This window comes from Lynx rufus, unplaced genomic scaffold, assembly GCF_022079265.1.
Source record: "Lynx rufus isolate CCGP_SWC_20201006 ecotype Redwood Valley unplaced genomic scaffold, mLynRuf1.p SCAF_16, whole genome shotgun sequence".
In the NCBI taxonomy this organism is placed as follows: domain Eukaryota; kingdom Metazoa; phylum Chordata; class Mammalia; order Carnivora; family Felidae; genus Lynx; species Lynx rufus.
The window spans coordinates 38,655,587-38,678,141 of NW_025814830.1; the positions used below are offsets into that span (position 1 = coordinate 38,655,587).

General features: G+C 50.0%; 1 protein-coding gene across 1 annotated transcript; it reads left to right on the forward strand.

The window, feature by feature from the left end:
* The first annotated feature begins 3,987 nt into the window (after positions 1-3,987).
* Positions 3,988-11,145, forward strand: PDP2 (pyruvate dehydrogenase phosphatase catalytic subunit 2). Its single transcript, XM_047078531.1, has 2 exons — positions 3,988-4,088; positions 6,207-11,145. Exon 2 carries the CDS (start codon positions 6,261-6,263, stop codon positions 7,851-7,853), a length of 1,593 nt encoding a protein of 530 aa, XP_046934487.1. The 5' UTR covers positions 3,988-4,088; positions 6,207-6,260; the 3' UTR covers positions 7,854-11,145.
* Positions 11,146-22,555: the final 11,410 nt, after the last annotated feature.

Here is a 22,555-nt window from a genome sequence, read left to right on the forward strand (position 1 = left end):
CAAGAAAGAATATGAGTCATAGGCAACTTGGAGTGCTAGTGACAAGTACAAGGCCCACAAAATTGCCCCTTCCAAGCAAGGAGCTCTACAGAGGCTCAGAGAGAGGAAGTAAGTGACTGGGCCAGGATCACACAGCAAAAAAGTGCCAAACTGGGTCTTAGGCTTGGGACTTGAGGACGATGGAAAATTCTGGGCCTGCCAGTGGTTAAGTCTGAGTAGAGACAGCTGTAGGATGATGGTGGAAAAGGGAATGATTATTTTGGGGTCACAGGGGAAGACCTCTGGCCTACATCATCAGAGCCTTGGGTGCAGCTGATCTGTCAAACAGGTGAAAGACATTGATCTGCGTTTGGAGAAGCGTTAAAGAGACTGAAACACAGGTTGTATTTCCCCCAAAGGGTCTGCCCATCCTCCTCTAGTGAAGGGAAATCTTTAGCTTTGGCTCTATGAGCTAGGAGCTTAACACAACCACTTTGAGGCTTCCTAATTGCCCGCAAGCTCTGTTGCTTCAGAGCAGGTTTGAGAGGAGGGCTGAGACAAGATTTGTGTTTTTTAAAAATTCCCATGGGGCGCCTGGGTGGTTCAGTCAGTTAAGCTCAGGTCATGATCTTGTAGTTCATGAGTTTGAGCCCTGAGTCAGGTTCTGTGCTGACAGCTCAGAGCCTGGAGCCTGCTTCCGATTCTGTGTCTCGCTCTCTCTCTGCCCCTTCCCTGCTCACACTCTGTCTCTTTCTGTCTCTTAAAAATAAATACAACAGGGGCGCCTGGGTGGCGCAGTCGGTTAAGCGTCCGACTTCAGCCAGGTCACGATCTCACGGTCCGTGAGTTCGAGCCCCGCGTCGGGCTCTGGGCTGATGGCTCAGAGCCTGGAGCCTGTTTCCGATTCTGTGTCTCCCTCTCTCTCTGCCCCTCCCCCGTTCATGCTCTGTCTCTCTCTGTCCCAAAAATAAATAATAAAACGTTGAAAAAAAAAATTAAAAAAAAAATAAATACAACATTAAAAAAAAATTCCCAAGCCTTTGTCACTATCATCCTCAAGACTTGTGAAATATGTCCTTGAGGTTGCTGCTCTGCAGGGAATGGTTACCGTTACCATTCCCTCTGAAGGAAAAGGGGCCCTGGGGAGGCGGGGGGGGGGTGCATACACACACGTGTGTCCATGTGCGTGGTCAATGTGGGAGGAGACAGTGCCAGGAAAAGTCACCTGTTTGGCCAGAGGTGGTGAAGTTGCATTACTTGATTTAGGATGACACTGGTCTGTGAGACGACTGTCGGAGGGCACAGATGTGCTCAGATCAGCAGGAAGGCTTTTCTGGGTTTATTCAGTTGCACTAGGGAGCACTAAGGTCACAGAACTGCTCCAAGGGGAAGCATGTCTGCTCGGCCACAAAGAAAGATATCTGGGGTTTTTACAAACTCTTACAGATATCGGGCCTAGATGTATAGTTTTGACAGTTGGACAAAAAGCTATCTGCTACTCTCTCAGTTCCTCCTGACACAAGATAATCTCAGATCCAGCTTTCCTAACATTCCACGGAAGCCCCTATTTGTATGGCTATAAAATCAGGGAATTTTGCCAGAATCATCCAAGGGATCTAACTCCCTACTCCGGTTAGGCCTGTGGTTGTTTTTTAAAATGTAGTTTTGCTGCTGCTGCTGCTGCTGCTTCTCTCCCTCCTCCTCCTCTTTCTTCTTCTTGATTATACAAGAAATGCCAGATGGAGTAATATATGTGTATGTTTACTGTAGAAAATTTCTCTTTCTCTCTCTCTCTCTGCCCCTCACTCACTTGTGCCCTCTTTCTCTCTCAAAAGAAAAGAAAAAGAAAATTTCTAATGTTTACCTTTGACTGTCTATTTAGGGTAAATTAAAGTAAGTAGAATTGGAGCACCTGGGTGGTTGTGTCAGTTAAGCTGTCTAACTTCAGCTCAGGTCATGATCTCAAGGTCTATGGGTTTGAACGCCGAGTAGGGCTCTGTGCTGACAGCTCAGACCCTGAGCTTGCTTCAGATTCTATGTCTCCCTCTCTCTCTGTTCCTCCCCGCTAATGCTCTGTGTCTCAAAAATAAATAAAACACATTAAAAAAAAAGAAGTAGAATTAGCGGATCAAAAATCTGTCCATTGGGTAGCCTCAATTTACACTCCTACCTGCCCAGAAGGCAATGCCTACTCACCAACATGAAGTACTAATCTGTTTTAATGATTGTCATGTTGTTTGACAAAAACCAGTACCTTGTTTTAATTCTTATTTGCTTGGTTTTGACTGAGGCTGAATCTTTTTAAATTTCCTCAGAAAATGACAGCTGAGCTGCTGCTTTTCCTTTCTTAAGGAGAGGTCAGACCTTTTCCTTCATTTTTCTTCTTTTAAGACCTTGAGACAAGAAGCACTGGGAGACTGGCTGGGGTTCTTGGGCTAGCCATCCTATGCTGGTGACTGAGCTAGCTACAGCCTCTAAATGAAAGCTCCAGTGCACACAAAATCCTCAAAGATACATTTTTACTTTGGAATTGTTGTGTGTGGTAACTTAAAAAAAACTCTGTGGTTTCAGACTTAGCAGGGTGATGTAATTTCTCTCAGGAAAGTGTGGTGGGGGCAGCCATCTGTGTGCCTCCAGTAGTCACCTCAGGCACCCATAAATGCCTGCAGATGAAGTGATTAAACTGTGCTGACTCTGTCCTTAAGGATGACCCTTTGTCACCCCAAATGAACTATCTGTACAAAACCTAAAAATAAAACTTACGCCCATTTATTTAGAATGCCTTAGAGTTATCTTTACTTTCAGTCTGAAACAGCCTTCTCAATATCCAGGAAGAGAGATATTGCAAATTCTGACTTACCAGAAAACTTCCTGAAAGGGCCAAGGGTGAGTGGCAGTATAAACGTCAAACCAGATGCAAGTCTGACAGGAGCGGTATTATGGCAGGCATGTCCTCGGGTCCAGGTGGGCTGGCCAGGCTCTCCAGGTAAACCAGTGTGTCTCGCTTCCAGAAGACTACATTCTCAGGGCTCCAAGTGGCATTTCTGGTCTCTGCCTCCAGGGGAGGACTGTACTTGCCTTGCGATAATAAGGAAGCAGGGGATAACTGGAATCCCACAATACGAGGGACTGAGGGGTTATCTGGTGTCTTGGTTCTCAGTCTTTCTCAACCTACCAACCGGTAACCATTTCCAGTAACTGTCAGTGGTCAGATCAATATAAATGTCTTTTGAAGGCCCAACGGCCCCTGGGAACCAATGAAAACTTTAGAGCAGGAGTTTGAGTTTTAGAAGGGTCACTGCCTGTTCCGTACAGGAAGAGCAGCTGAGTCGTAAAGTGAACGTAGGGAGACCAGATGAGAGGATTGGAATTGGGTAGCTGGAGGCAAATGTGTGGATTGCAGAGATACTTGGGAGATAAGATAGCAGGATTAGATAACAGGAGAGGGGCTGGAAAGAGGGAGCAGTTAAGACTCCCAGGATTCTGGTTTAGGCTATCTGGGAAGATGGTGGGGCCATTATTGGGTTAGGGTAGGAGAGGAAGGGCGAGTTTGGTAGGAAGGTGAGTTCTGAGCGAGATGTGTTCGAGGCGTACATAGGGCCTCCAAAGGGAGGCGTCCAAGTGGTTGAACACAAGGCTGTGACGCTTGGGAGAGAGGTCTGGATTTGGTGGGCAAAGCAAAGGAGAGGAAACCGTGCGGCATTACCAACAGTAAAGAATTGGAGAGGATGCTGGGTTTGGGGTGTGCAGAGTGTGGGCCATCACGTGGCGGGGTAGCTCGGTCCCTGATTGCCTGGTCGCGTAGCCGGGAACTCTGCTCACCCACGGTCGGAGCCCAGAAGGGTGCTGATGGGTGGGGAGGAACTGGATTTAGCTCCTCCCGCCCTGCCTGCCCTGTCGCCCTCCTCAGCCATTGGGTAATTCTTCTGTCCTTCAAAGGCCCGCCTCCGCAGGTGAACCAATAAGAGCTGGAGAGAGGATGCTTCCTTCTCCATCTGGATCTGCACAAGGGGACGCTTCAAGGAGGTGAGGCCGGAGTGGCGGCTGCCGCAGCACTGTGCGCAGGCGTGGAACTGACGGGACGGACCCGGTGGCAGTGGCGCAAGCTGGTGAGTGGGGAGCGAGGGTCCGAGGTAGGGAAGGGAGCGATCGCAGGATGGGGACCCCTCCAGCCCCGCCGGGCGTCCCCGGAGCCCAGCCCTTTGCGGCCGTCAGAATCGGTTCAGATGATGAGGTGGAAAGCGGAGGTGAGGTGAAATGAGGTGAGGGGGCGGGCCCGCAGTCACGGTCACCCCACCGCGCGCACGCGCCACGTGGGCTCTCGGACTCGCCAAGGACCCTTGGCTTCGGACCCCGGCACACGCACTAGCTGCGTTAGCCCTTGGAGCACCCCTGTGAGTTCGGCGCCTCGACTGAATTTCCCTATTTTACAGGCTGGGAAGCTGGAGCTCAGGGATGTGGCCGCGCCGGGGTATGGGCGCGATCGGGCTTGATAGACTCCCGAGACCGCACTCTTATCTATGAGGCTGTGGGGCAGAGACTTGAACTTGGGACCTGTGTTTTCTTCAGGGACGCGAAATTGTTTGGGTCCCGGCTGCGGCGGACCAACTTGCGTCCGGCACTGCTCCCTCATTTCTCTGCAGGGCCCTGGAGAGTGGGAGGTGCCAGGCGGCCTCTGTGGGCGTTGACCTACCGCTCCTGCCCCAAGTTCAGCGGGGTGGGCTGGCGGGGAGGAGCACGGTCCTCAGTTCTGAGAGTTCCCAGTGCCCCAACAGGCAAACTGGCAGAGGGCAGGTCTCCTGAACGAAATCCGAAAACACGTGGGAAACGCTCCTCTTAGGTCACCCGGGAAAATAGAAAATAGAGCAGGTTTGTTTGTTTGTTTGTTTGTTTTGCTTTGCTTTTTGTCTAAGAAGAGGTATCCTCAGCGTCTGTTGAAGGTGGTAGGAAACTGTTCCCTTCGTGTCCTTGTGGAGGCAGATGTGAACATTTTGGAGATCAGTTTGGCATTATGAGTCTACACCCTCTGACCTACTGATTCCCCCTTTGGGAAATAAGTAGATTAAAACCTAAGTAGGGAAAAGGTTGGTGCATAAGGCAGTGCAATTTGGTGTTTTATCCATAGCCAGTAGAAACGACTTCTAAATCTACGACAATGGAGAACAGTTAAGGAAATTGAGATTGTTTATGCCAAAATAGGGTAGTACACATCCCTGAAATGTCTTTATCATGAATAAAATGCTTAAAAGGAAAAAAAAAAAAAAGATTGTAAGTTGTGGTTTCAGTTGTATAAAAATGTATACAGAGTGACCAGAACAGTCACTTAATGATAAAAGTATAACTACCTTTTTGGAGCAGAAGGGTCATATTTCATTGAATCCTCACAAAACCTTATAAGACGGGTATTCCCATCCCCCTGACAGACCTCTGGAGCTCAGGCAAGTGAAGCAGTGTGTCTGATGTTAGACAGCTGGTGTCACACCTGGTGTGCTATTGGGCCTTTGGAAATGCTGCGTCTAGCCAGTATTTGAGGACCTGTTGCGTGTTGTATGGGGCTGGAGAGCCACCGGTGAGTAAGGGTTCCTGAATTCATGGAGCGTATAGACTAGTGGAGAAGCAGATAGATATTTAAATAAACACTTACAGTCTGTTGGGGAAAGCGAACATGGGAGCTAGACACTGGGCTCTGGCAAGGGAAAGATTTGGGAAGGAAAATATAAAGGGGCCCCTGGGCCAGCTGTGAGCAATGAGGGAGTTCTGTGGGGAAGCCTTCAGTGGCTCGGTATGAATGGAGATCATATAAAAATCCTGTTTTTTCTCATTTTCTGAAATGTTATTTATGTGTTGTAATGGGAGGTAGGGAGACTTGCTTAAGTATTTTGAATTTAGTCAACTGTTTTACTATTTTTTTAAATTTTGTTTTTTGAGAGAGAGAGCTCAAAGAGAGACAGAGCACAAGCAGGGGAGGGGCAGAAAGAGGGGGGGGGGGTGAAGGATCCAAAGCGGGCTCCTCATTGACAGCAGAGAACCTGAAATCAGGAATTCAGGGTCAGGAACCATAAGATCACGACCTAAGCCGAAGCCGGTCACTTAACCCACAGAACCACCCAACTCTTTTAAGGTTTATCTTAAAACACTTTTGTTCAGAATAGTAGCAAAATAAATGTTTTCAGAAGTCTGTTTTTAAGAAATTAAATTTGAATTTTCTTCAACTCTTTAATTTTCAGGTTTAAAGAAAGCCCCTTTTGCGGAAGGAACACATTTGCCGGTATCGCTGCATAATGTCAAGTACTTTGCCCTTCTGGATCTTAAATTCTGCAAGGAACAGCATTGCCACGTTACAAGGGGGCAGACGTTTGTATTCAAGGTGTGCCTCAAATAGAAATAAATCAAGATGGAGACTCTTTTCCCAGGGACCAGGCGCCCTGAAGAGCAGTGCCCCGTGCAGTGGCTTTGCTCTGCAGAAAGCCTACAGACACACATCAACAGAGGAAGACGATTTCCACTTGCAACTCAGCCCTGAGCAGGTAAATGAAGTGCTGCGAGCCGGTGAGTCGGCTCACAAGATCCTCGACCTCGTCAGTGGAGCCCCAAATTCAGTGTTACGGTTTGAGAGCAACCAACTGGCGGCCAATTCCCCAGTGGAGGACCGGCGAGGTGTGGCTTCCTGCCTGCAGACCAGCGGGCTGATGTTTGGCATCTTCGATGGACATGGTGGCCATGCGTGTGCTCAAGCAGTGAGCGAGAGGCTCTTCTACTATGTGGCGGTGTCGCTGATGTCCCAGCAGACCCTGGAGCGGATGGAGGGAGCCATGGAAAGCATGAAGCCCCTGATGCCCATCCTGCAATGGCTCAAGCACCCAGGGGACAGTATCTACAAGGATGTCACGTCAGTGCACCTTGATCACCTCCGTGTCTACTGGCAGGAACTGCTTGACCTGCACATGGAAATGGGACTCAACATTAAGGAAGCATTAATGTATTCCTTCCAGAGACTGGATTCTGACATCTCGCTGGAAGTCCAGGCCCCCCTGGAAGATGAGATGACGAGGAACCTTTCACTCCAGGTGGCCTTCTCTGGGGCTACAGCTTGCATGGCCCATGTTGATGGAGTTCACTTGCATGTGGCAAACGCTGGTGACTGTCGGGCCATCCTTGGGGTCCAGGAGGACAATGGCATGTGGTCTTGTCTGCCCCTCACACGCGACCACAATGCCTGGAACCAAGCTGAGCTGTCACGGCTAAAGAGGGAGCACCCTGAATCAGAGGACAGGACAGTCATTGTGGACAACAGGCTGCTGGGCGTGCTCATGCCCTGCAGGGCCTTCGGGGATGTCCAGCTGAAGTGGAGTAAAGAGCTGCAGCGCGGTGTCCTGGAGAGGGGCTTTGACACCGAGGCCCTCAACATTTACCAGTTCACCCCCCCACACTACCACACTCCACCCTACCTGACTGCTGAGCCTGAGGTCACCTACCACCGGCTGAGGCCCCAGGATAAGTTCCTTGTGTTGGCCTCAGATGGCCTGTGGGACGTGCTGGACAATGAGGATGTGGTGAGGCTGGTGGTGGAGCACCTGGCAGAAGCAAGTCGGCACAAGCCAGACCTGGCCCAGAGACCCGCCAACCTAGGACTCATGCAGAGCCTGCTGCAGCAGAGGAGAGCCCAGGGGCTGCGCGCGGCCGACCAAAATGCAGCCACACGTCTGATCAGACACGCCATAGGGAGCAATGAGTATGGGGAGATGGAACCGGAGCGGCTAACAGCGATGCTGACTTTGCCAGAGGACTTGGCGAGGATGTACAGGGACGACATCACTGTCACCGTGGTGTATTTTAACTCAGACTCAATTGACGCATATTACAAAGGGGGTTAAGAGTGTCCCGTATTGCCAAGGTTAACTTAAATGCTTTTTCTAAGACATTTTCACTTACTCTTAAACTGGCTATTCAGACCTTACTGTTAAAAAGGCAGGCCGAGGTAGCTGGGCTTAATAATAGACTGACATGAGGAAAAGCCAGGCTCGGTTTAAAAACGGTAGCAGTGATTTCATGCCACAGTGTGTTTTGGTCACTGCTTCTGCATAGAGAGGGCAGAGCATTGAGACCACAGAATTGGCTTGGGCCCATAGCCAAAGTCCTTTTGTAAAGACGCTGTTGTCGTTAAGCCATCATCAGCCTGAGCCTTCAAAGGGTAAATGTAATCATCGTCCTAAGACTATGAAGAACTTCAGGACTTCCTGATGTTGTGCAGAATCTGCAAACTTGGTAGTTTTCCTCAATTTACAATCGCGGACTTATTTTTAAATTACTAAGACCTAGGTTTACAGAGAATACTCTTTTCTATGCAATATTCTAACTTTTTTGTGTGATTATACTTGTGAAAACATTTTGTGATGCTGCATCCTGGTGTGTTTTTGTTTATGTTAAAACAGTCCTCAAACTTGCAAACAGGCCTGCTGTAAGCATGCTTGGAATGATTTGTCTTGGTTTTCAGCTGAGAGTGAGGGGGCGAGGCCTCTGGACCAGCTGATGAATTGACTCGTGCCACTTGTGATACCTTCCACTGTGTCCCACCCCTTGAACCTTGAGCCACACTAGGAGGTAACTTCTATCTAAGCCTTAACTCCTCGCCTTCCCGGCATTAATAAAATATGCTCCAGGGCTTAGCCTCTGTGGGGCTATTTGTAGCACTTAGCCTTTCTGATTATACCTCTCAAACGTTCTTCTGTTCATTCCACCTAATATTCCTACCTCTGCTCTGCCAAACTCCCTCACTCTACTGCTACTGACTATATGCACGCAATATCGTCCGGAAAGAAGGCTCCCTCTTCAAATGGTTATAGGGGAGGAGAAAATGCAATCGTGTAATATGGTAGTTGTGACAGATGTGCAGGCAGGACTGGCTTATGCAGTGGATTATGGACCTAAGATTCAGCCCAAATCTGGACAGGTGAAAACATGAAGAGCTTGAGAAGTCACTAACCAGGGCTGCCTGTCTGTGTCCTGAGAGGCAGTGGGGAAGAAGGAGTGAGATTTGTCAGATGGGATGCTTGCCCTAAGTCTGTGGGATAAACCGCCATGGCTTCTCCTCAGGAGCCAGACCATATTTAGTATAGGAGTTGGGGCAAAAATAAACTGCAACCTGTAATGGCTTCTGTGGGCAGCACAGTCTTTGTGTTTATTTCAAATTAAACCCTGTGGATCCTTTTTGGGGGAAAGAATTTTGTGTTCTCGTGAAATGCTCCGGCATTTACACAACAGGAAATGTGTCCCTAAATGGAAACACAAATATAATCCCACAAAGCTGACAGTTCTGTCTTCCTGCACTACGTTAGTTGATCCCTCTCCTCCTCTTCCACCTTGTACCATCCACTGAAAGAAAAAAGAAAGTTTGACTTTTCACGTCCCAGTGATACTCATTCAAGTGTTGGAGTGCTTTTAACTTGGGGACATTTCCCTGTCTGTTTTCCAGTGCAGCTCTTCAGTGATTGGGCTTCAGCTCCAGTCAGTGCTTAAGCCTTGGTCCTTTTATTCTGAAATCATTAGTGTTCCTTTTGACCTCCTGGATCATAACTGAGAAATAAAACGTGAATGACTGCCATTGTGCTCGCATGAAGGTTTGTTGCTAAAGTTGAAGACTGCTTGTCTGCCATCCTTTGTTCTTTATGTCAGCTAAACCCTGGCACACCGTCGGAGCATTTACGGGGATTACAGAGTATGAATCCCGTTTTGGAGCCTAGCAAAGGCCATAAAATGCGTCTGACTCAGTAACTTGCGGGACAGCTGAGAGAATACAGACTTCCCACCTGCTTCTCCAAGCTTATCTGTGTTTTTTCTCTGCCTAATATATTTCCTGCTTTCTAATTGTAGTACATCGAGATGGAAGAAAGGCCAGTTTATTGTCTGCCTTTTTCTACTGTGAACTCTGTCAGCCCTTTCCATGAATGCTCCAAGGAGAGTCTCCTGGTTAACCCCCAGCATGTCTGTCTCCTTGACCACAATTGTGGTGTCTGTGGCCTCTCTGAGACCTGGGCTACTGCCAGAGGACACTGGAATTTGAGAGGGGGTTGGTGGTACTTGTCAGTCTTCTAAAGCATTTATTATTCCTTTTAGTAAAGATTTCCATATTGAGACCTCTAAAATCAACTAAAAAATAAGATTGAACATTTAATATTTTGGATATACCTTGAATAAAGTATGCTTTGCTTCTTTAAATTGCATATAATTTTAGGTAAGAAACTTTGTAATATTGGCATAATTTCGATATTGTTTTATGTATAAATATCACAGCTCCGCTAACTGGGAATTGGTCAAAATGATTGAGAAGATGGTCTTCGTTTTAAATGCGGGTTAGTAGCCTCAGTCAAGTTACTTAGATTGGGTTTCCTGAAATATTATTTGTAACATTAAAGCTAATTTGTTATATATTAAAAAAAGCTAATGTGTTATAATGAAAATGTGAACTTTGAGGTATGTTAATATATAAACACAGTTTTCCAGAAGTATGATTGGCCTAAAAGGTCTTTAGTATTGGGCACACTGGCTAAAAGTTCAGGCTAAACACAACTGAGCTGGCACCCTTTTAGGCCTAAGAGAAATATAAACAGCTTGAACTTGAGTCAGTTAAAGAAGAAAATAATGGATTGTATGGAATAAGAACATGTGTTCAGAATGAATCTGGCTTGACTCTTTCATCCATCGGTACCTGGTAACCTATCTTCATTTGACAGTTCTTGGGAGGCCTTGACTTCCCAGATTAAACCAGAGTATCTTGGAACTGAGCCATCCTAGTGTCATCTTAAAGTGGTGCATTTGTCTCTGAACATGACTCCTTCCCCTGGTGGAAAAAGCCCAAGTAGGTTTGGAGCTGGGGTCTAAAGCCTGGTGGTACAGCTGTCATGCAAGCAGACTCGTGCATCGCCGAGGGGGAAAGGACTGCTATGCAACCATTTCCCGAGCAGCCTGGAGCTCCGTCCCTTATACTTTGGGCACCTCATGTTGAACTTGCTTCCTGGAAAATAATTTGTTATCAAGCATTTACTTGGACAAATTACTAACCATGTTCTTTAATATTTACTGACATTTGTATTTTAAGCTGTACTCCCATGATCTTATTTGACATTGATTTTCTGACTATTAGAGATATTTAAATGAAACTCGTAAATAAAAGGCAAAATGAAATTTGGTTTCTTTTGGTTTGATATTAATTTCTTTAGGTCTGTAGGGTACTAGATTACACCAGCCCTTGTTTCACCACCTTTATCTGGCCAAGGAAGATTTTAGTCTGTAAGAATCCACCCTGCCAAAGGAGAGGTCTTCTCTGCAAATTTGTGATGGCTGCTGACCACACAGGAAGTGCTCATTGAGTGTTAATTATGTGTGTGAGCACCTGAAATGAAGGAAAAGGAAATTAAGGCTTTTGTTCTAAGGGTCTCCCCACACTCAGTGCCGAGGCCTGCTGGGATTTCATATTTAACTGAGCTTGTGAAACCAGCTTTTGTTAGATGCAGAGCCAGCTTTGGGGAAACGTTCCAGACGGCTACTTCCATAGTGTTGGAGACCCTCTCCACCTCTTCCCACCACCCTCCCCCACCCCCGCCGCCGCACCTGAGCTGTATCTCCCTGCTGCTGGAGAGATAAAGTTCCTAAGGACGGCCTCTATGGGTGCTTCTTTTTTTTTTTTTAATTTTTTTTTTCAACGTTTTTTATTTATTTTTGGGACAGAGAGACAGAGCATGAACGGGGGAGGGGCAGAGAGAGAGGGAGACACAGAATCGGAAACAGGCTCCAGGCTCCGAGCCATCAGCCCAGAGCCTGACGCGGGGCTCGAACTCACGGACCGCGAGATCGTGACCTGGCTGAAGTCGGACGCTTAACCGACTGCGCCACCCAGGCGCCCCTATGGGTGCTTCTTAAAATGCAATCCAACTATTAAGTTATTAACACTTTAGGGTGGACTTGAAGAAGAGCAGATTTGAGGGAGGGAAAAGTGGAAAAGGGGATGTCTGAGGTTTGATGAGGATAACAGGAAGAGCTATTTCCCTCTTTTTAATGACATAAAACAAGCCCAGAGACTGAAAAACTTGCCCCTGACATCATGGTAGGGCCAGGATTTGAACTGAGTCCACAGACCATCCACTTGTCCCTATACTGGCCCCTTTAGAAAGGGAACATGATGCACGAAAAATCTTTTCATTGCACAATTTTGGCCCAGGGTGGGTGGGGATGGGATAGAGAAGTAGGTGGTGCTGAAAACAAGCTAGATATACTTAACATATGTGTTCCAATATCCCATCATTTCGGAACATGATAAAAATATAAGGGAAAAAATACAAGGGAAACAGAATTAAATTTTAAAAATTGAGTTCTTTGGGCTCTTTCCAGGGGGAGGAAGTAAATTTATGCTATTTCTTTCATCTCTATAGATTTTTTGTTTTTATTTTACTTGATGCTACTCAATGCCCTAAAGTAGTTCCTGTCCTGCTGATTGTAGAATGAGTGAAGAAGGATTGGGGGGGGAGGGACAGATGGGTGGATGATTAAGGGAGCAGCAGATAAGAGGAACCAGCAAAAGAGAGGTCAGAGGAGTAGCAGGAAAACTGTGAGTGGTGGTGTAAAAGTGAGGAGAGGGGTCAGGAGCTCTGTGACCAGAAAAACTGCAGGTGTGGATAGATGGAAATGAACAAGTGATTTTAAAGGCATTGCTAAGGAGAGGAATTCTCTTTTGGGGGACTCAGGACACAAGATGGGCCTGGCTGCGAGGTGGAGATGATGGGTTGGCTCTGTGACAAGAGGCTGGCTGAGTTGCTGGGATGACCCTTCCTCTGAGACAAAGGTGTGCAGCAGGTAGGGGGATAGGGGAACATCATCAAGCCAACATGTCCTTGCCTTTTGGGAGGGGAGAGTATCCATGGGTGGTTCATTTGGCGTTTCCAGGGCTTTGCTAACTCCAAAATTGGCTTTGGCATGGAGGCATGGAGTGGCTGGGCCTTTTCTGAGCTCTGCCTTTTGGCTCACTCGATCCTAAGGATGATGGGAACTCCAATGGGGAGCCCTCGGCTTGGCTGGCACCTCCAGCGCAGGCCCTTTGCTGTGGGATTCTGCCGAGAAGCCGTGTGAGACAGGAAGCTGCCTCTAGATGTCGCCATCTGGCCATGTTGGTGCCGGCCGCAGCTGGAGTGGGAAGATCATATTCCATGAGGCCCTGAGGCACTGCCCTGCCAGAGCAGGGGCTCCCTGGGACTGCAGCCTGGGACAACTTTCAGGGAGCCTCATCAGACCCCAGACATCCTTGGGGCTGGAATGAATGTGGGGTGGGAGAAGGGCCCTGTCCTGTAATCACTCAGCCCTGCTTTGTGGGAAGAGGGCTGCTGGGGACCTAAGACAGCCAGAGCCAGGTGGTGAGCTTTACGTGGGGAGGAAGTAGCTGCTACCTTTTCCAGTCTGCCCCAATGTGGATGTTCCCCTCTGTGGACTGCCCCTCACTTTTGAACGCTTCCCACCTCCTCTTCCTGCTTCCTGCAGCCAGTCCCCTCAGCCACCCTCCCAGCAGCTCGGGGGTCTACTTTCTCTTGCCCAGCCCCAAGAATGGTCCAAACCACCTTTACCCTCCCACCCATACACAGCAGCTGCCCCTCCAGTCAACTCCACCCAGCACAAGGCAGCCAGAGTGATCTGGGTCAGACCCAAATATTATGTATCACTCATCTGCTCCGTACCTTCCAGGCTATCCCTCACCCTTGGGAGAAAGCTCAGCATCTTCCCCCCCTGCCTCCTTGGACTCCTCCCCAGGTGTGCAGATACCATAGTCATGCAGGGAGAAAGGAGAGAAAAGAAAGAGGTCTTTCCTCCATAACCTGAGGTCACGTCTTCCAAGAGTCAGGCTGCTCCCTGGTCACTCCTGGCAGGGATCCTGGAACCCTCCACCTCTTGCTCCTTGTGGCAGTTTTAAGGATGACCACAGATTCTTTGCTGCTCCTCCCACCGAGCTGTAGGGTCTAATTCTCCTCCTCTTGAATCTGGGCTGAACTTAGCAACTGTGACCCTGGGGATTGACATTAGTGTGCAGCAGTCTTGATAATTGGTAAGTCTGAGAGATGGTTGTGATGGTTAATCATATGTGCTAACCTGACTGGGCTAAGGGATGCCTAGAAAACTGGTAAAATATTATTTCTGAGTGTGCTGTGAGGATGTTTTCAGAAGAGATTAAATCAGTAGACTGAGTAAAGGAGTGGGTGGGCATCAGACAGTCCACCCAGGGCTGGAATGGAGCAAAAAGGACAGAAACATGCTGTCCGTTGAGCTGGGACATCCATCTTCTGCCCTTAGACATCTGGTGCTCCCCGTTCTCGGGTCTGTGGACTCTGACTGGGACTTACACCATTGGCTCCTCTCGTTCTTAGGCCTTCAGCTTTGGACTGGAACCACGCCACTGGCTTTCTTGGGTCTCCAGCTTGCAGAGAGCAGAGCGTTGGATTTCTCAGCCTCCATAACCACATGAACCAGTCCCTCACAATAAATCTGGCAACCCTATGAAGCACGTATTTTTTTTAATGTTTATTCATTTTTGAGAGAGACAGACAGACATACAGACAGAGCATGAGCAGGGGAAGGGGAGAGGGAGAGAGGGAGACACAGAACTCAAAGGAGGCTCCAGGCTCTGTGCTGTCAGCACAGAGCCCGACGGGGGGGGGCTTGAACTCACTAACTGAGATCACGACCCAAGCTGAAGCTGGACGCTTAACTGACTAAGCCACCCAGATGCCCCGAAGCAAATATTATGAACCCATTTTACAGATGGTGAAACTGAGCCTGGAAAAGAAAAACGATATGCTCAAGGTCACAAAACTAGTAAATGTGGAGCTGAGTTTCGAGCCCTGGTATCTGACTTCAAAACTTCCTCTTAGCTTTCATGTGATTGTCTAAGCAATCACGCAATTCTGTTGAATACCTATTCATCTGGTAAAAAACAAACAAAAAAAAAACCAAAATTCCAAACAAAAATATGCTCTACCCATTTCCTTAAAGCCTGGCAGGAAGGAGTGAGCTGTTGGTCAGTGGAAGCATTCTAGCAGAAGCCAGAGGAGTATTTGGCAAGATGTGGATTGGATGGACTGTGGGGAGTCCCATCCTGAGGCTGGACCCTCTGCTTCTGCCTGGAGTGGGGCTGTGTGCATGCAACACGAGATGGCCTCTGTGTATGGCCTTTACTTGTATCCCTGGTCAGCCTGGCCTGTGGGGGTTGGGAGGGCAAGAGCAGGTGGAAGCGGGGGGGTGGGGGAGGGAGGGAAGGGGTTGCTTGTCTCGAGCAGGCAGGAGGGACTAGCAGATCACAGCCTGCCTTGCTTTCCTGCCCTGGTGGCCCTGGACTGGTCTCTGCCCCTCCCCCCCCACCCCTGCCCTGGGCTTGGAACCTCTGGCTTGGGGGAGAGCCCAGAACTATTCACCCACACTGTGAAGCCTGCTCTCCCGCCCAGCACCTGTCAGAATTTATCAGAGAGAGAAAGAGAGGGAGAGGGTCAGCCAACTTCATAAGGGGGGTTGAACAAAAATGGCCATGGCACTGGTGTTGGTTAAGAAAGAGAAACTGAATACTGCTGACATGTCCTTCCTCAACATACTGGACAAAGACATTCTGGTGCATCCATCTGGTGGACTTTAAGTGACAGTTTAAAAAGCAGTCTTTATTATTAGACAGGAAATTGCTAAATGTAAATACTGTAAGTGGGGGTGGGATGGGAAATCACATTATGAAACAGAATGTACAGTGTGACCCCAAGTGAAAATCCTTTCCCCCAGCCCTCACACATGCCCCCTCCACCAGCTCCCTCGTGACTTAGCCCACGGGCCAGGGGCTGGAGGAGGGGAGTATGACTATATTGGGAAGGGGATGAGATCACGGAGAGGCTGGCTGATTTAGAACCGGGTAACTTTTTCCACCCATGTGGCTCTCAGAGGTTTCTGCACTGGCTCATAAACCTTGGTGCCCGCCTGCAGGGTGGAGGGGAGCCATGTTCCCCTCCACAGGGGTGAAGAAGGTGGCTGCAGCTGGAGAGGGCACAGGTGCTGGGCTAAAGTTGAAATAAAATGACAGAGTAGGTCTGGGAGTACCCAGGGCCCTGGGGGGACCTTCCAAGAGCTTTGCTCCCAGCAGATCTGAGTGTTCCAATGACTCCCTGGAGAACTTTGTGGGCAGAACGTGCATTTTGTGGGTGCAGGAATATCCCAGAGGTGGCCACCTTGTGGCAAGCTGAGCTGGATTCCCCTGGGCCCAGCTGTAACACCCTGTTATGTTTTGAGATTCCTATTTGGCAGCCTGGCCCCCTTGCTGAGAGGACTCCCCACCCGCCTCATCCCACCCCCACCCCCAAACCCCCCTCATTCTCCCACCTCCCTACTCCCCACCCACACACCTGGTTCCTGGCCAAACCCTGGGAAAACCCTGGTGGGAGTACCTGTGAAGGAAGAGGCCTGGGCTGGGAAAGCAACTGGTTCCAATTCCAGCTCAGCAACTAACTGAGTCAAGTTCAACTACCACCCTTGACCTCAGTGCCCATCAGACTCCCTCAAACCTGTGCTCCAGCCTCACAGAAATGTCACAGTATGCCACAGCATGTCCCAGTCTTCTGAGATTTTGCCCAGGCAGTTGTCCCAGCCCGGCTACCCTTCCCTACTTCAGCTCCATTTGTCAGCTCCCATGCCCTGAGCTGGGTCAGGCGCCATCTCTCCCTAAGTCAGCGTCCATCACACTGGCTGGTCCATGTCCATCGAGGCTGACCCTGAGGGCAGGGGCTGGCTCCAGGGAAAATGCTAGGACATGTGGATGAGGGAAGGGGAGGGCCCCTGGAAGGCTTGAGGAGTCAGGGGAGGACCAACTGTGAACCCATACTGTCCTGTGCTGGGGCCTCGAGCAGGACCTTGGGAGCCTCAGACCCCTCACACTGCACAGCAAACAGTGAAAGAACATTGTTTGAGGTACCCTGACCTGGACTTTGTAGGCGAGGAGCAGGAGCTGGACAGAACCGGAATGAACCAGACCGTCCCCTCCTTAGCCTGAGCCCTGGGCAGCAGGGCTGGGAATGGAATTCTCCAGTTGGATGGAGTTTTTCCTGGAAAATCCCCACAAGCCCTTCCAGAAACGTGCTTTTGTGCCTGACTCTGACTCCTTCAGAATGGTGGGTAAGAGGCCTTTTGGCAGCTGGGGTATGCAGACAAGCCCCTTGTCTTCTCTGGACCCCGAGGCTTGCACTCTGGGACAGCAGAAATGGAGGTTCACACATATATTGATCACATCTGTCAGCTTCACAGAGTTCTCTCAACTACCCTGAGAGGCAAGGATTAAGATCCCTATCATTTGAGCAGGAAGCTGATGCTTGGAGATGCCAAGTGGCTTGCCCAAAGTCACACAGCTGAGTCAGGAATCGAGTGAAGCCCACCTATCGAGGGTCGGCCTGAGGATGACTCCAGTTCTCACATCCTGTTCAGGATTCCTGAAAGGGCAGGGTGAACCTGCAGGCCAAGGATGTCACTTCCAGCTCAGTCCACTTGACCAAGCCTGGCCTGGCTCTGTGCCTGCCACTCTCAGAATAACCCTGGTGGTTCTGGGCATGGATTGCTGGCCATCACCTGGGACCTATTTCTGTCCTTCGGGTAACAAGGAAGTCTCACCTTGTGCAGTAACCACCGGGAGCAAGGGTGGAACATGTGACCCCCCCAACCCTAGCTGACCTTGCTGCCCTGCTGGGAAATGACACCAGAAGGGAAGGGGGAAACCTGGCTCAGCCACTCTCCCTGTGTCTCCCTTCCCAGCCACTTCCCAGAATCTGGCTTTCTACCCCATCCCTTCTCCCCCTCTTCTTGGCAAACCCCATTCTCATGCCCCCGCCCCTGCCCTGCCACCACACACTATGACCAGGAAGCCAAGAGTATCTTCATTTCTCCTCATGACCCATTGCCAAACCTTATGCACCTGAACATCCAGAAAATTCTTCCTCACATCTAACTGTGGAAACAAGCTCATTTCTGTAGGTTTAATCCAGACGGTTCTAGAATCCAGGTGCAGGAGCCATATGGGGATCCAGCATTTAGAACTTGACTTTCAAAATCTGGAGCCCTGAAATCCTATGGGGCAGGGATTGATGGTATTGGAGATGACATAAGCTATACCCCAGACATTCAGAAAGGTCGAGTGCAATCTCAGGGATCCGGGATGCATAGATGGTACCCCAGTAGAGTCGGAGGGGCTCCTTTCTGCTGCAACCAGGTGTGTGTGTGGCCAGGGCGGGGTGAGTATTGTTACCTGAACTCAGCAACATAAGATAAATGCATTAAAAAAAAAAAAAAAGACCAGAAGGAAACCAGATAAAAATGTTACTGTAACAACAAAAACAAGAATGACTGTAGCTGTCATGACACTAATAAATAATAGTAGCTATTGCCATTTTTTGAGGGCCAGTGATGTGCCAGCCCCTGCACTAAGGGCTTTGCTTGTATTATCTCAGTTAATCCCCACAATGTGCTTTTCTCTTCGCAGTGGTAGCCAGCGGCCTGTGGGTGAGCTCTGTAAATGAGGTTGGTTTTTGCCTGGTCTGCAGCTTCCCTGGAGGCAGACGGACAAGCCCTCAGCCCAATACACAGGGGACGCAGTGCTCTCCTGACAGGCAGTGCTGAGTGTCAGAGGGCGTGGCTAGCCCCCTAGGGGATGCCTTCCAGGAGCCAGCCAGGCCCACAGAGCTGACTTTGGGCCCCCACTTGGCCCTACTCCTGTAGGCGTTGGGGCTTGAAATAGTGGCCGTTTGAGAGCTGACAATCAAAGGGCAGCTAAAAAAAGTCCCCTCAGTCTGGGCTCTGTCGCACACGGCTCTTAAGGCCTATTTTGGGGGAGAGGGTGCCGACGTGCCAATGGAAAATCCATGAGGCGGGAGTCTCCAAGGTGGGGGACCTATGCACCTCCCTCTCCCCATCCTGGCGGCCCACCGGAGCATACGTGCGTGCACATGTGCACACACACACACACACACACACACACACATTTGCAGCCCTTAGCCCGGATTCCTAACAACTGGACTTTGTCATTCTTACAACATCCCAGAAAAGGGATGAGGAAACCGAATCTCAGAGAGGGGAAGCAGCTTGCACAAGGTCACACAGCCTAGAAGTGGGCAGGACACAGTACTCACAGTATTGTGCTCACAGGACTGTGCTCTTCTCATAGAGGCAGCCTCCACCTACAGCCTCACCAGGGAAACCAACACATTGTCTTCAGGGGCATCAGAGGCTTCAAGGTTGTGTCTTATGGTTGGGACTGGGTAAGAAGCTGAGGATGACCTGTGGGTCTTGATGACCACATGGGAGGAAGTCCCACTGGAAGTCCCAGTTCTGATGGGACTTGCCTGGCTGTCAGAGAGGCAGCTGGTGCGGGGCCCTGTCCCAAATGAGCCCATCCCCCAAAACGTATTCATGTGACCATCCCAATGCCCCCCTGCCCAGGCCCCGAAAGCCTGACAGTCCCTGCCAAGTTTCCAGAGAATGTGTCAGATAAGGGGCTGGTGCTCATGACTCCCTCCCACCCAGCCACTATCTCTGACCCTGTGGCCACCACTAAGTAGGTAAGAATAGCAACTGAGACTGGGCATGCACACGGGGACAGAACGGCAACGTCTTCAGGGAGGTACCAGGCCCCCAGTCCTATCAGTTCTGGCCCCATCCAGCTCCTGCATCGTCCTGGGCCCGAAGTCCCACAACATCTTATGAGACAGCATCAGACCTTGTCCTCTGTCTCTGCTGCCTCAGTGGATGCAATCTGGAAGGCAGCACGCCACCTTGTGGATGCCTGCCCTGAACCTGGCCCTCCCCTGAGGAGCTGTGTGACCTAGAGCTGGACACTTGTCCCTCTCTGGTTCCATAAGCAGGAGAAGGCGGCATAGCAGCACCCCTGGAACATGGGAAACATCCAGCAAGTCCTCTCCTGGGGCTACGGCTCCTCGTTGTCCTGGTAACCACAGGCTGGCCATCAAATGCCCCCATGAACTTTGACCCTTTGACTTCCTGATGAGCGGGGATGTGGATGGGGTAAAGTTGTGGGAGTGCCTGGGATATGATCACAAGGTGGGGGGCGGGGCATGTTGTGACTGAGTCCCCTCTCTGAGTCTCCCTGTGACACCCCGGTGGGTGTGCTCCACTGTGTAGCATGAGTGTGCGAGGGTGGCTGCATCACTCAGAGAGAAGAGGCTGTTGTCATAGAACCCAGGGTGAGCGTCACCGTGACATCCAGAGTGGTGAGATGTAGGGAGTTTTGTGTCCAAGTTCCTGAGTCACTGTGACACCTGGGGGTAATCAGCCCTCCCCCACCCCCAACCACCATCATGTCAGTGGCCCCTACATCTCCCACAGACTGACTCACTGCATAGCTCAGACCTGGACCCAGGCCTTCCCCCAGCCTCCTCACCTCTGCTCCCAGCCTCTTTCCCCTCCTCATCTTCCCCTCAACACTAGCCCTGCCAGGTAGGCCCCCACAACCCTAGAAACCCTTTGGGCCCTCCCATATCTCTTAGGTCATCTCATTAGAAACATGCTATTCCGGGGCGCCTGGGTGGGTCAGTTGGTTGAGCGTTTGACTTCAGATCAGGTCATGATCTCACAGTTCGTGAGTTTGAGCCCCACGTCGGGCTCTGTGTGGACAGCTCGGAGTCTGGAGCCTGCTTCGGATTCTATGTATCCCTTCTCTCTCTGCCCCTCCCCAGCTTGCACTCTGTCTCTCCCTCTCTCAAAAATAAATAAACATTGGGGCGCCTGGGTGGCGCAGTCGGTTAAGCGTCCGACTTCAGCCAGGTCACGATCTCGCGGTCCGTGAGTTCGAGCCCCGCGTCGGGCTCTGGGCTGATGGCTCAGAGCCTGGAGCCTGTTTCCGATTCTGTGTCTCCCTCTCTCTCTGCCCCTCCCCCGTTCATGCTCTGTCTCTCTCTGTCCCAAAAATAAATAAACGTTGAAAAAAAAAAATAAAAAAAAAAAATAAACATTTAAAAAAAATTTTTTTTTTTTTTTAAAGAAAAAGAAACATGCTATCCGCAGCAGCAGGACCTCTGGAAATGAAATCAGAGGAAGAACTGCCCTGGGATGCAAGCTAGAGTCCTGGGGTGGGTACAGGTAGGTGTGGGTGGGGTGGGAGTCTCAGAGGTCCCCACACTCTTTTTTTGTGAGGGCCAGACCAGTCTCTGGGCCTCTCCCTTCAAGAGCCTTAATCTCTGGGGCTGGAAAAAGTTTAAAAATATCCTCATGTTTACATTCTTTCCAAGCCCGCCTCCCAATCCTCAGTGCTGGGTCCCTTTGATCTGGCCCTGTGCCTCTGGAAGGGGCCTGGGAGAGGGGGAGAATGAGCTCCCCACCGGGGCAGGCCCTGTGACTCCCTGAAGCTCTAGACCAGTCTGAACCCTATAAGACCTCTCAACATCCCCTAGAGACAGCTTTAGAGCTGGCAGGGAGCCAACGGTTGAAGGGGGGTGTCTTGCCCAGGGTCACCCAGCAGGGCCGTGTCGGGGCTAGAGTTGGGGCTCCCCTTCATATTCCCTTCCTTTTTTTCTTTTTTTAATGTTTATTTTGTTTTTGAGAGAGAGAGAATAAGGGAGGGAGGGACAGAGAGAGAGTGAGACACAGAATCTGAAGTAGGCTCCAAGCTGTCAGCACAGAGCCCTACATGGGCTCGAACCCACGAACCATGAGATCAGAACCTGAACTGAAGTCAGACGCTTAACCGACTGAGCCACCCAGGTGCCCCTCATATTCCCTTCCTAAACCTTGGCCCTCATAGGGCCCCTGGGGAATGTGAGAGTACATGGCTATAGGCATCTGTAGTAGGTACCCCACCCCCCACAGTCTGTGGGCCAAGGAAAGCCACACGTACTGAACTCCTGCTGTGTGCCCAGCACTATGTTAAACACATTTTCTGGTGATTATCTCATGTGGTCCTCTCAACAACTCCATTTTCGTGAAGCCCGTCTTATTAACAAGGAAACCAAGACTCAGAGAGATGAAGCGACTCATCTGGGAGCACAGAGCAAAGATGGGGCAGAGCCTGGATCATATGTTCGACCCATACTGAGCCACAGGTTTTCCCTCACCTTGTCTTAGAAGCTAGGCCGTGCCTGCAGAATGAGGCCCACCTCCCTAGTGTAATCTCTACTGACACTGACCCATGGCCAAGCCCACAGACCAGTGCCAGCTCTCTGTTTCTCTCCCTCTGTGACCCAAGAGAAGCCACGCCCCCTGACACTTGCTTTCCTCTAAGCAAGGAAATAGGCTGGGGATCATGGAGAGGCTTATGTCCCCAGATTCTAGGGGAAACAGAGCCTGCATCCCTGGGGATTATGGACCTTATGGTCAGCCCCAAAACTGACACAGTCAGAGGGTGCCTTGGGCCTGGAAGCCAAAGACAAAATCCCTCAAACTGGGGCAGGTGCCTTAATTCACCTCGGTGTCCTGTCATTCACTCTTCCCTTGTTGGTACCCCACCAACCCGCTTACCAACCCATCCACCCATTTACCCATCTACAATCCGCCGACCTGCTCACCCATTCACTCC

Excerpts from the sequence above, each read along its gene's own strand:
- PDP2 (XM_047078531.1), top strand. The coding sequence starts at position 6,261 with ATGTCAAGTACTTTGCCCTTCTGGATCTTAAATTCTGCAAGGAACAGC.